Here is a 14,094-nt window from a genome sequence, read left to right on the forward strand (position 1 = left end):
CAATTTAGATATGATCCCATATTAGGGAGAACAGCCTTCACCACAAATTGCCAATCAGAGGGAGTCATATTCATTCCTCCCATGCGTTCTAACAGGGACAAAGTGTAGTTGGCATGAAGACCATATTGCTTTACAGACATGGCCAATTCTCGCACTAATAATGCATCTACCTGTCTGTAAACTCTTTCCCTTTCTTCTTCTAAGACGGGGAACATATTTTGAAGTTCCCGGCGTGTGACTGGATCAATGAAGGAGGAGCCGGCACCACAACTCATGGGTGGGGCAGATGGGGTCACAGGAGGAGGAGCCATTAGTGAAATGGCTCCAGAGCCCTGAGGCCATGGGTCGAGCATGGCCGGCGCAGTAGCACCGCAATTCTCTTTCTTCTCCTTTTCTGATCCTCTTCTGTTTCCTGCGGGTTGTTTGCGTTCTAAACGCCTATCCCGCTTGTACCCTTCCTCCGCGTCGGACGTCTCCGAACTTGATGAGGAAGATCCTGCTTTCAGTTTCACCTTTCTTTTCAAACCGGTTCTCCTCTCCCGCTCTGTTTCTGAGAGACTATCCTGGGCAGACTGAAGGGCTTTGTCACTCTCTCTGACCGCTCCCTTAAGGAGGGCATAAACCGTCTGCAAAAATTTTACCAGAGAGATCTGTGCGCCCATGTCTATAACCAGAAGCAGTGGCTCCTATACCTCCGATTTATGCTCCTAGTCACCCGAAAGTTCTCCCTCTCAGAGCTCCTTACCTGTCTTATGGCCGCAGTTCTGACTTCGTCCCATTCAAAACGGGAGGCCCCCTCCAGGTCCCGGGTATTCGGCACCAGTTGTCGCGCCCACGTTTCTTATCGTCCGGCGATAAGAGGCAGACGCGAGTGAAGTCTTCTGCGGTAATCTTTATTGCGCGCACGAAGATGAGGAGGGAAAGGCTCAGATCCCGGCAGGCTGTCTGCTCTTATGTGCTGACTGGCCCCGCCTCCGCCGATGATAGGTCGGCGTCATGATTACGCAGGGTCCTGGGCGACTGGATTCGTCAGTCCCAGTGTTCATGCGCCGGCCACGCCTCAGCTCACTGGGCATGTGCTAGGCGCCTGCGCAGTACCACGAAAGCTACGTCACCAGGAACCAAGGTGTGGCTTTTCCGGCCGGCGCCATTTTGGGTACGGCATGTAGCCAGTACATGCAGATGCGGCTGGCAACACACCACGAGTGGTGGAATCACTACACAAGAGCCATGCCCAGAAAGTGCCTCACCCACAGTTCCGTGTGTGGGAGACACACCAGGTGGGCTCTGAAAAACCCTGCAGTCCCTGACACGGAGAACGCAGGGAGAAAGCACATAAAACCTTCTACGCCCTGTGGATTCCCGTGCAGGGGGCACACCCAGAGAGCGCCTCCATCCCTCCACGCCCTGGGGTGTCACACCTGTAGAAGAGGTGCCCAGAGTGTGCCTGGAATCCACTGGGCCCCCAAGGTGGTGCTCTACAGTCCCGGGCCCTGAGAACGCACCAATGGTGACTTGAAAATTACCACGCCCTGCAACACCAGGCCTGCAGGCTCCAATCTCTACAGGAAAGCGCCTGACGACCCCTCAACACACGGGTCCATTGGCCCCACCAAAATACACCAACGCAATGGGAAAAACCACCAGAGAAAGTTGTGCTCCAGATGAAAGAGCCAGCACCCCACCGAACAAGGGCCAAAAGCCATTATCAATATCGGAGATGCGAGATGAAGACATGGAAGAGTTACCAGAAAAGGAATTTAAGAAAATAATGCTAAAATTTATCAGAGACGAGGACACGAAGCGGGAAGACTTCCAGAACCGCATAATCACTGAAATACAACAAATCAAAACCAAACTGGATGCCCAGGAACGTAAAATTGAAAGCCTGATCAACAGAATAAACGCGGCAGAGGAAAGGATCTCTGAAACAGAAGACACACAAAATGAAGGTGCCCAGCGAATTAAACAGCTGGAGACAAGCCTCAGCAAAACTAATAAAATGATGCAAGAAATGAAGGATTACCTTAGAAAATTGAATATTCGGATCATCGGCCTCCCCGAGGGAGTAGAAAGAGAATCAGGAATGCAAGCAGTGCTTAACGAAATTATACAGGAAAACTTCCAAAACACTTGGAACACGAATCCACCCCGCATACAGGATGGACAGAGAACTCCCAACAGACATGATCCAAAGAGATCTTCACCCAGACACACGGTGCTCAAGTTCTACTCCAATGAAGACAAAGAAGGAATCCTGAGACAAGTGTGAAGTAGAGAAAAGATCACATACAGGGGAAAACCCATCAGAATCACTGCTGACTTCTCCGAAGAGACCCTACAAGCAAGGAGAGAATGGACAAAGATCTTCCAAGCCCTGAAACAAAACAACTGTCAACCAAGAATAATCTACCCAGCAAAGATCTCATTTGTATATGAGAACGAAATCAGATACTTCAATAGCAAAGAAAAACTAGAAGAATATGTTTACACAAAACCAGCTCTGCAAAGTCTCCTTAGAAATGCGCTAGTCCCGGAAAAAAAGGAGGCAAACCACAAACAAAGTTGGCAAATAAGAAGGTATTCAAACTAAAGCCCGCACAAACAAGGCAATTACACAGACAACAACACACACAAAACACAATCGCATGGCAAGGCAAAATTGCAACCTCTCAATTTTAACTCTCAACACAAATGGTCTAAATTCACCAATCAAAAGACAGAGATTAATAGAATGGATCATCAAACAAGACCCAACCATCTGTTGCCTACAAGAAACACGTCTAACCAGAAAGGATGCAAAGAAACTGAAAGTGAAGGGATGGAAAAAGATATTTCATGCCAATAGACGAGAAAAAAAAGCTGGGGTAGCTATCCTAATTTCAGACGAGATAGATTTCAATCTAACTAACATCAAAAGAGACAGGGAAGGCCATTTTATACTGGTGAAAAGAATGATCCATCAAGAAGCAATCACCATCATTAATGTTTATGCACCGAATCTTAATGCACCTAGTTACGTAAAGCAATTACTTACAGACTTAAGGGAAGACATAGATACCCGCACAATTCTTGTAGGCGATCTCAACACGCCTTTAACATCAATGGACCGGTCTACGAAACAAAAACTCAACAAAGAAACAACAGAGCTCACACAAACAATAGAACAACTGGACTTAGTAGACATATATAGAACTTTTTATCCTAAGGCCACAGACTATACATTCTTCTCAGCGGTGCATGGCACCTTCTCCAGAATCGACCACATGATAGGACATAAAGCGAATCTAAACAACTTCCAAAACATTAGTATCATACCATGTACCCTCTCAGACCACCATGGGATGAAACTGGAAATCAACAACTCAAAACTCCCCAGGAAGTATAGGCACTCTTGGAAATTGAACAATATGCTATTAAACGAACAATGGGTCAGAGAAGAAATTAAAGATGAGATCAAAAAATTTATGGAAACCAATGAAAACTCTGATACAGCATTCCAAAACTTGTGGGACACCGCCAAAGCAGTGCTACAAGGTAGATTCATCGCAATCGGAGCCCATGTCAAGGCCCAAGAAAGACACCAAATACAGGAACTAACCACACACCTCCAGGATCTGGAAAAACAGCAGCCGAAGAGTCCCATGCACAATAGGAAACAAGAAATCATCAAAACAAGGGAGGGGATAAACCAAATAGAAATCAAAAAAACTATACATAAAATCAACAAATCAAAAAGTTGGTTTTTTTGAGAAAATAAACAAAATAGACACTCCACTGGCCCGATTGACCAAAAAAAAAAAAAACAAGAGAAAGTGAGAATCAATAGCATTAAAGATGAAAAAGGCAACATAACAACAGACACTGCAATCATTAAGAAAATAATTAGAAATTACTACAAAGAACTGTACTCCCACAAATTTGAGGATCACCAACAAATAGAAAAGTTCTTGGACTCCCACCACTTACCAAAACTCAGTCCGGAGGCAACTGAAGAATTAAATAAACCCATAACCGAGGTAGAGATTGAAACAGTCATCAAGGATCTCCCAACGAAAAAAAGCCCAGGCCCAGACGGCTTCACTACAGAATTCTACAAAACATTCCGAACAGAACTAACCCCAATCCTCTACAAGCTCTTCAAAACAATAGAGAAGGAAGCAACCCTTCCAAAACTCATTCTATGAAGCCAACATCACCTTAATACCAAAACCGGACAGAGAACCATCAGAGAAGGAAAACTACAGACCTATTTCTCTGATGAACATTGATGCTAAAATTCTCAACAAAATCCTAGCCAATAGAATTCAAAAAATCATCAGACAGATCATTCATCCGGATCAAGTAGGATTCATCCCTGGAATGCAGGGATGGTTCAATATTCGGAAATCCATAAATGTTATAAACCATATCCAAAAACTGCAAAACAAGAACCACATAATAGTTTCAATAGATGCAGAAAAAGCCTTCGACAAAATCCAACACCTCTTCATGCTAAAAACTCTAGCCAAAGTAGGCATAGACGGGAAAATCCACAACATAATCAAAGCAATTTATGAAAAACCCAACGCCAGTATCATACTGAATGGAGAAAAGCTAGAACCCTTCCCACTGCGATCTGGAACAAGACAAGGGTGCCCGCTATCACCACTGCTATTCAACATAGTCCTAGAGGTACTTGCAGAGGCCATAAGACAAGAAAAAGAAATCAAAGGCATACGTATAGGAAATGAAGAAGTCAAGCTTTCACTATATGCAGATGACATAATCCTATACATAGAAAAACCAGGAGACTCAATACAGAAACTACTAGAACTTATACGAGAGTTTGGCAGAGTGGCGGGGTACAAAATTAATGAACGAAAATCAACAGCCATAGTGTACGCAAATAACACCAAGATGGAAGAAGATCTAACCAACAGGATACCATTCAAAACAGCAGAGAGAAGTATGAAGTATTTGGGAATAAATCTAACCAAAAGCGTAGGAGACCTATTCGAAGAAAACTACAAACTATTTAAAAAGGAAATTGAACAAGACCTCAAAAGATGGAATAACATCCCATGCTCCTGGATAGGCAAAATCAATATCATTAAAATGTCTATACTACCACAAGCAATATACATTTTCAACGCAATTCCAATCAAATTGCCCAAAACATTCTTCACAGAACTGGATACAATGATTCAAAAGTTCATCTGGAAACACAAAAAACCACGAATAGCTAGAACCATCCTGAAGAATAAGAAGTTAGCAGGGGGAATCACAATCCCGGACCTCTGGACATACTATAGAGCAGTGGTTATCAAAACAGCCTGGTACTAGCACAAAGACAGAAAGGAAGATCAATGGAATAGAATAGAAGCACCAAAAGGGAACCCACACAAATACAGCCAATTAATCTTTGACAAAAAGACCAATGACAGTCCAAGCAAGTGGGAAGGCCTCTTTAGTAAATGTTGTTGGGACAACTGGCTGATAGCCTGTAGAAACAAAAAGATAGACCCACATCTATCACCATACACTAAGATCCAATCTACATGGATAAAAGACCTAAACCTACATCTAGAAACCTTCAAACTCTTGCAAGAAAATGTAGGAAATACCCTGCAAGACCTAGGAGTAGGTCCCGACTTTCTAAGAAGGACACCAAAAGCAATAGCAGTTGAGAACAGAATAAACAAATGGGACCTCATCAAACTAAGAAGCTTCTGTACAGCAAGGGAAACAATCAACAAAGTAAAAAAGCAACCCACAGAGTGGGAGAAGATCTTTGCACACTATATAGGCGATAGGGGGCTAATTTCCAGGATATACAAAGAACTTCAAAACAACCGAAAAACCAAAACAAACAAGCCACTCAAGAAATGGGCACGGGAAATGGGCAAACATTTCACAAAGGAACAAGTCCAAATGGCAAACAAACATATGAAAAAATGTTCCAGCTCCCTGGCAATAAGGGAAATCCAAATTAAAACATCGATGAGGTACCACCTAACACCAGTAAGATTGGCCCACATAAACAAGAACACCAACGACGCTTGCTGGCGAGGATGCGGGGAAAAGGGAACCCTACTCCACTGTTGGTGGAGCTGCAAATTGGTACAGCCTTTATGGAAATCAGTCTGGAGAACACTCAAACAACTCAAAATCTGCATACCATATGACCCAGCAATAGCACTCCTAGGAATATATCCAAAACACCTGTTTTACGACAAACCAACATGCATCCCTATGTTCATTGCAGCACAATCAGTAATTGCAAAAACATGGAAGCAACCGAAATGCCCATCAGCAGAAGATTGGATAAGAAAGCTTTGGTTCATCTACTCCATGGAATACTACTCAGCTATTAAAAAAAAACAAAATGCAGTTCTTTGTGGCTAAATGGGCACAACTGGAAACTATAATGCTAAGGGAAATGAGCGAATACCAAAAGGTTAGATACCACATGTTTGCCTTGATTTAACTTGTAATTTTTGTTTGGTTGTTGGTTATTTTTTGAACCTGTCATTGATACTGTCTCAACCCAGATGTTTCGAAGAATGGAACTTGCATTATTTTTAACATATTGTTTACCCAATACTATGTCAATTAATTCCATAATGTTGTATATTGATACTGAGGTTTTGTTGGGGCTTTTAACTGACCAGATCTTTACTCTGTTAGCCCTATCTTCAGACCAGAGAAGGTCTCCCCAAGAGGCCACTGAACTTATCTGGACAATAAGACGCTGGACTTTATGCTAGGTATGTGTTTGCAAGGAACGAATCTCAACTGAACTTGAACTGTGGTTATGCAACAAGGTGGAGGAATCCACCATGGGGGGAGGGGTATGGGAGGGGTGGGGGCAATCCCCAGTGCCTATAAAACTGTACCACATAATACAATGTAAACAACAATAAAAAAAAATTGTATCCTGCCACTCTGCCAAAGTCTCTTATGAGTTCCAATATTCTCTTGACTGAGTCTTTTGGCTCCCCTATGTAGAGAATCATGTCATCTGCGAATAGTGATAATTTCAATTCTTCATTTCCAATTTCTATTCCTTTAATTGCTTTGTCTTGCCTAATAGCTCTTGCTAGGACTTCCAAAACTATATTGAAGAGTAGCGGTGACAGTGGACATCCCTGTCTAGTTCCAGAATTTAGTGGAAAGGCTTCCAATCTTTCCCCATTTAGTATGATGCTGGCATTGGGTTTTTCGTAAATTGCTTTGATTGTGTTGTAGAATGTTCCTTCTATGCCTATCTTGTTTAGGGTTTTTAACATGAAGTGGTGTTGGATTTTATCAAATGCCTTCTCTGAATCTATTGAGAAGATCATATGGTTTTTATTTTTCAATTTATTGATGTGGTGTATCACATTTATTGTTTTGCGAATGTTGAACCATCCCTGCATGCCTGGGATGAATCCCACCTGGTCCGGGTGAATGATCTGCCTGATGTGTTGTTGGATCCTATTGGCTAGTATTTTATTGAGGATCTTTGCATCTATGTTCATCAAGGATATTGGTCTGTAGTTCTCTTTTTCTGTTGTTTCTCTCTCTGGCTTTGGTATTAAGGTGATATTAGCTTCATAGAAAGAGCTTGGGAGGATTGCCTCTTTTTCTATTGCTTGAAAAAGCTTGTGTAAGATTGGGGTAAGTTCCTCTTGGAATGTTTGGTAGAATTCAGCTGTGAAGCCATCTGGTCCAGGACTTTTCTTGGTTGGGAGGGCTTTAATTACTGATTCAATCTCAGTGCATGTTATTGGGCTGTTTAGATTGTTAATTGCTTCTTGATTCGATTTTGCTGGATTGTATGTGTTCAAGAATCTATCCATCTCCTCTAGGTTTTCTGATTTGTTTGCATATAGTTGCTTGTAATAGGTCCTGATGATTCTTTGTATTTCTGAGGTATCTGTTGTTATATCTCCTTTCTCATCTCTGATACTATTGATGCATATTTTCTCCCTCCTTTTTTTTGATTAGTTGAGCTAGTGGAGAGTCTATTTTGTTGATTTTCTTAAAGAACCAGCTTTTTGATTGATTGATCTTATGTATAGTTCTCTTGGTCTCTATTTGGTTTATTTCCTCCCGTATTTTGACAATTTCTTTTTTCCTACTAATCTTAGGATTCCTTTGTTGTTGAGTTTCTAGTTCTTTCAGTTGTAAGGTTAGCTGATTTACTTGGTGCTTTTCTAGTTTCTTGACATAAGCACTGATTGAAATGAACTTTCCCCTCAGCACTGCCTTGATTGTGTCCCATAAGTTTTGATAAGTTGTGTCAATGCCTTCATTTGTTTCAAGCAATTTTTTAATTTCCCCTCTGATTTCCTCTCTAACCCATTGCTCATTTAGTAACATATTATTCAGTCTCCACATGTTTGTAATTCTTCCTTGGTGTTTTGACTGCTTGGTCTCAAGCTTCACTCCTTGGTGGTCTGAGAAGATGCATGGTATGATTTCAACTTTTTTAAATTTGCTGAGGCTAGTTTTATGGCCTATAACATGATCAATTCTGGAGAAAGTTCCATGCAGTGATGAATAAAAAGTGTATTCTCTGTAGGATGAAAGGTTCGATAGATGTCAACTAAATCCATTTGCTCTAGAGTTTGGGTGAGTTCTATTGTTTCTTTGCTGAGTTTCTGACTTTTTGATCTGTCCATTTGTGTTAATGGGGTATTCAGGTCTCCCACTATGATCGTATTGGAGTTTATTTCTCCCTTTAAGTCCATTAATATTTGTTTCATGTAGCTAGATGCTTTGGCATTTGGAGCATAAACATTTAGTATGCTGATCTCTTCTTGCTGAAGGCATCCTTTGATCATTATGTGGTATCCTTCTTCATCTCTTTTGACACTCTTTACATCAAAGTCTATGTCATCTGATATAAGAATGGCTACACCTGCTCGTCTTTCCTTACCATTTGCTTGGAATATCTTTTTCCATCCTTTCACTTTCAATTTTTTCTGATCTTTGTTGGTGAGATGTGTCTCCTGTAAGCAGCAGATAGTAGGGTTTTGTTTTTTGATCCAGTCCTCCAATCTATGGTGTTTGACTGATGAGTTTAAGCCGTTTACATTCAGAGTTATTATGGATAAGGGGTAGTTTGGTCCTGTCATTATGGCGATGTGTTGTTCTATAATTGAGTCTTTTGTTAGCCTTTTAGTGGGATGTTCTCCACATTTGCCTTTGTTTCTGGTGGTTGCTATTTCTTTTTTCTTTCATGGGAACATCCTTGAATATCATTTGTAAGGCAGGTTTAGATGAGGCAAAATCTTGAAGTTTTTCTTTACTGTGGAAGAATTTTATTTCATTTTCAAAGACAAAGGAGAGCTTTGCAGGGTAAGTTATTCTGGGCTGAAAATTTTTCTCTTTTAGAATCTGGAATACGTCACTCCATTCTCTTCTGGCCTGTAGTGTTTCCTCTGAAAGGTCAGCTGTGAGTTTGATTGGAGCTCCCCTATAGGACACTTGATTTTTTTCCCGTGCACATTTAAGGATTTTTTCTTTTTGTTCAACTGAAGAGAACTTGATTATCATGTGTCGTGGTGAAGTTCGGTTTTGGTCAACTCTGTTTGGAGCTCTGTATCCCTCCTGTATATAATTTTCCAATTCTTTGCTCAGATTAGGGAAGTTTTCCCTTATTATTTCACTGAATACACCTCTAATGCCAACTTCTCTTTCTGCACCCTCTGGAACTCCCATAACTCTTATGTTGGACCTTTTAATCATATCTTTTAATTCTTGGATACTTTTTTTAGCTTGACCTAGCTCTGCTTCCAGCTTTTTGCTTGTTGCTTCATGGTGACAGGAAATATCTTCTAATTCTGATATTCTTTCTTCTGCTTCATTCATTCTGTTGTTGAGACTCTCCACTGTATTTTTAATTTGCTCTACTGTGTTCTTAATTTCTGATATATCAGCCTTAATTTGATGTATTACTGCTATTTCTTCTTTGAACTCTTGTTTGCCTAAAGACTCTCCAGAGCCGGGGCGACGTCTTGGGTGGTGAAGAAGACAGTGCAGAGTTGAAGGAAAGGCCCAGAGTGGGCTCATTCTGGACCCTACAGACTCCATCAAAATAACTCCAGGTGGCACTCAGACTTAACAGCCAGCACGTGTTGACAAGATCAGTGCTGCTGAAAAATCAGTTATTTAGAACAGCTGGCATTTTCCTAATCCAGGACACTGAATGAACATAAACATTGACTTGTAGACCCATAGGTAATACATCTTAGAACCATGCACTAAAGAAGAGAATCCATCAACCAGAATTGCAATGACAAAAGTAAAAGAAGAGACAGGGGCACTATGGACATTACCAAAGAATCTCCAGCAAAGGAGCAAAAGCCTTTGCCAACCTCTGAGTGAACTAAGGAATACATCGGGAAAATGGGGGACACGGAATCCAGAAAACTCAGCATAAAGCTTCAGAACAGCAATGAGAAACACATAATACAGGAGTCCAATGAATTTAAGGAATATATCACACAGGAAATGAATCAAATGAAAGCTGATATATCAGACATTAAGAATACAGTGGAGCAAATTAGAAGTATAGTGGAGTGTCCAAAATAGAATGAATGAAACAGAAGAAAGAATCTCAGAATTGGAAGACATTTCCTATTGCCAAGGGGAAACAATTAAAAAGCTGGAAGTAGAGCTGGGTCAAGCAAGAAAAAGTATTCAATAATTCGAAGACACTTCGTTTTGAAATAGCACAGAGAGAAGAAAATGTAGATATTTCACAGGGTCTCTACTTAGTCAATATTTAGAGTATCTCTGAAATATAATACTCTCGTGAAAATAAGATTACTAATGAGGTACACTGCCAGAGAACCTTGTGAAGTTGAGTAAAGTAACTGATGCAGATATTTCTGTAACAGTATGAATAGAAACAGGAAAGAGCCACTTGGTTTAAAAAGATCATGATAACAGTCTGTCCACATCAGTAGGACACACTGACATGGATTTTGTTTAATCATCTTTGTGTTTTCTTCTACAGCTAAATGGCAGGTGATCGGGCCACAGAATTCCATCAAGGCTTTCGTGGGAGAGGATGTGGTGTTCTCATGCTCACTCTCTCCTAAGACAAATGCAGAGGCCATGGAAGTGCGGTTCTTCAGGAATCGGTTCTCTGCCATAGTCCACCTCTACAAGGCAGGGAAAGATCAAGAAAATATGCAGATGCCAGAATATCAGGAAAGAACTGAGTTGCTGAAGGATGGCATTGTTGATGGAATAGTGTCCCTGAAGCTAAAGGAAGTCACTCCCTCAGATGCTGGCATGTACGGATGCTATTTTAACTCCAGAACACATTCAGAAGAGGCCACTTGGCAGCTGGAGGTGTCAGGTCAGTTGCTAATTTCTAAGAACTTATGAAATTGTTGTCCCTGAGCTTTATAAACGATTTGCTGAAAATGGAGGGTTTTTAAAACATAGATATTAGAATAAATGACCAGTTTTTATATCCTATGACTACTGTGCTATGCCATTTTATCATATATATAGATTAACATGTACAACATGCTGACATGTACAACAGGCACCACATGTAAACAACCATTACAACCATTACCAAACATCTCACTGTTTTCATTCATGTCCATTCCTCGTCCAGTCTCACTACCATGCCTAAACCCTGGGAATCATTTGCTTTCCGGAATTTTGCTAATTAAAGAAAGATTTATAAGTATGTGACATCAAACAGCAGGTGACCTGTTGAAGTTATCTCTGATTCAGCAAAACTTCTCCTAAGTTCTACTCAAACTGTTGCGTATTATCATTAGTTCATTCTTTTTTTTATTGCTGAATATAATGATGTGCAATATTCTTTATTATAGAAAGTGTTTATGTCTCAGATCAATTCCCAAGATTTTGATTTCTGGAATTTTTATGTGAATGTTTATTTTTTAAAATATTATTTTGGGGGATGTTACAACAGGGCACCATAGACTGTATATCTACAAAACAGGATAAATTTATTCCTCACATTTCTGGAAACTAAAAGCTCATGTAGAGATTACTGTCTGAACCTGAGATTGCCAAGATTCTGAAAAGGGCCTTCACATGGACAGTAGCGTGAAAACATCTTGTTTCAACTTTTTATGGCACAAAGAAAATGAGAAAACTCCCTGACACTCCTTGTATGAAAGCACTACTCCCATGTATGAGGGATTTAACCAAATGTCCTGCCTGTTTAAGGACAGGCAGGACTCCAAGGAAAGTTTCTAGAGAGAGGGATGTATGAATCAGTATGTTGTTTTTAGCTTGATTATTTGACAAGATTTGGACTTTTAGAAAAACTGAAAATATGTAATTCTCCCACACCCTTGCTATTGTTGGATATTAAGTGTATGTCCCTAAGGTTCATGTGTTGGAAGTGTTGAGTAGTCCTTCAGCTACAGACTTAAGTTCATCATTCTGTTATTTAAGTGTGACATGAACTTGTGGGTATAGATAATGGTAGAAAGTCCAGCATGTTATTGTCAAGATATATTTAGTTGCTTTATTGGGAGTCCTCCTTTCATTCTGGATCAGAGATTCATATTGCTATGTGTCTTCACTTCTCCATATGCTAGTTTTATCATATAGTTACTCTAGATAAATATATGCAAATTCAAGTTTACTTGGATGTCTGATTTATCCTGCCTTTTACATGAATGTTGTGTTATTTCAGTAAGAACTAATGTATTTTTCAGAATGCATAATCATCTCTAGCTGAGACCATTTTGTTGCAAATCTTAGAGTTTCTTTCTTTTTAAGGGCTGCATAGTATTTTACTGATTAGATATATCAGAACTGTTTTATCCACTTCTCTTTCAAAGGGCATATTCATTGTTCCCATGTCCTTACAACAGCATGTTGTGCTGCTGTAAGCATAGGATTGCAGGTTACTTTCTCATATGCAGATTTCACTGTATTTGGATTTACTTCCTGGAGTGGGATAGCTGGTTCACAGGGCAGATCAATTTTCATTTTTGAGCACTTCCATATTGCCTTCCACATTGGCTGCAATAGCCTGCACTCCCACCAATAGTGGAGCAGGCTACCTTTTCCCCATATCCTTTCTTCCCACATTCATGCCAGCAGGTGTAGATTTCCAAATATGTGCCAGTCTCGTGGGGTAGGTGGACTACAGTATGGTTTTTGTTTCTATTTGCTTAATAGTTAGGGGTCCTGAGTCTTCCTTCACATGTCTATTAACCATTTGAATTTGTTGTTTTAAAAATTTAATTTCGTGGCATTGTAAATTTCCATTTTTTTTTTCTGTTGTTGATTTTGTATTGTGACTTTCCATTGAAGGGGATGTACAGTAACTACATAATGGAGACTATCATCTCCAGATATGAGAATAAAATGCAGTGTGCATCTCTACTTCCACACCAAAGATGGACTCCGAAAAATGCTGTTTACTGTATCTTGACAATAGGACGGTGGACTCTCTGCAATTGTCCATGCCCACAATGATGGACATATGACTGTTTATGAAGAACTACACTATAATAATCATATAGGTGAACTCAGTGGTGGATCAGGAGATTGTTGAAGGGGCAAAGGAAATCTCAGGGCCTATGGAACTGTATCATAAAATGATAATAATAATAAGTAAATTGTTTAAAAAGCAGCTCTATTATTCATTGAACTTATGTATTATTCCTTGGTCTCTAGTTCCTTTTTCCTAATGTTTTTCTGGCTCCTTCAAATGTATGGTTAGCCACTTAATTAGTGCGATTTTCTAATTTTTGACATTAGTACTAGTTAAATTGAACTTTCCTCTTAATATTGCTTTGATTATGTCCCACATATTTTGATATGTTGTGTTGATGCCTTCATTCATTCAAGCAAATGTTGTGTTGATGCCTTCATTCATTCAAGCATTTTAAGAGATCCTATTTGATTGGAATTCACAAGTTATTTCCAGATATTTGTGGCAGAGTTTTAGGTCAAAAATTACTTAGCAGTGGGTATTTTGATTGGCAGTAAAAATGCTACCTACCCATACCACAGAATCTTCGTTGAGTATCTTATTTAATATCTGATTTCGGTTTCCCACTAATGCAAGGAAGATATAATCACTGGGAAGCAGTGATGATGTATCAATATCTG

The 14,094-nt window shown here is 40.0% G+C and overlaps 1 protein-coding gene across 1 annotated transcript in view; it reads left to right on the plus strand.

Annotated features, from left to right (window-relative positions):
• Nucleotides 1-14,094, plus strand: part of BTNL9 (butyrophilin like 9) — a 62,905-nt gene that overhangs the window by 22,174 nt on the left and 26,637 nt on the right. Inside the window, exon 4 of the mRNA XM_040985872.1 lies at nt 10,991-11,338. Coding sequence (XP_040841806.1) covers nt 10,991-11,338 — 348 coding nt within the window. The remainder of the gene's footprint in view (nt 1-10,990; nt 11,339-14,094) is intronic.

This window comes from Ochotona curzoniae, unplaced genomic scaffold, assembly GCF_017591425.1.
Source record: "Ochotona curzoniae isolate NIBS_2020 unplaced genomic scaffold, NIBS_Ocur_1.0 contig_4501, whole genome shotgun sequence".
Taxonomy (NCBI): domain Eukaryota; kingdom Metazoa; phylum Chordata; class Mammalia; order Lagomorpha; family Ochotonidae; genus Ochotona; species Ochotona curzoniae.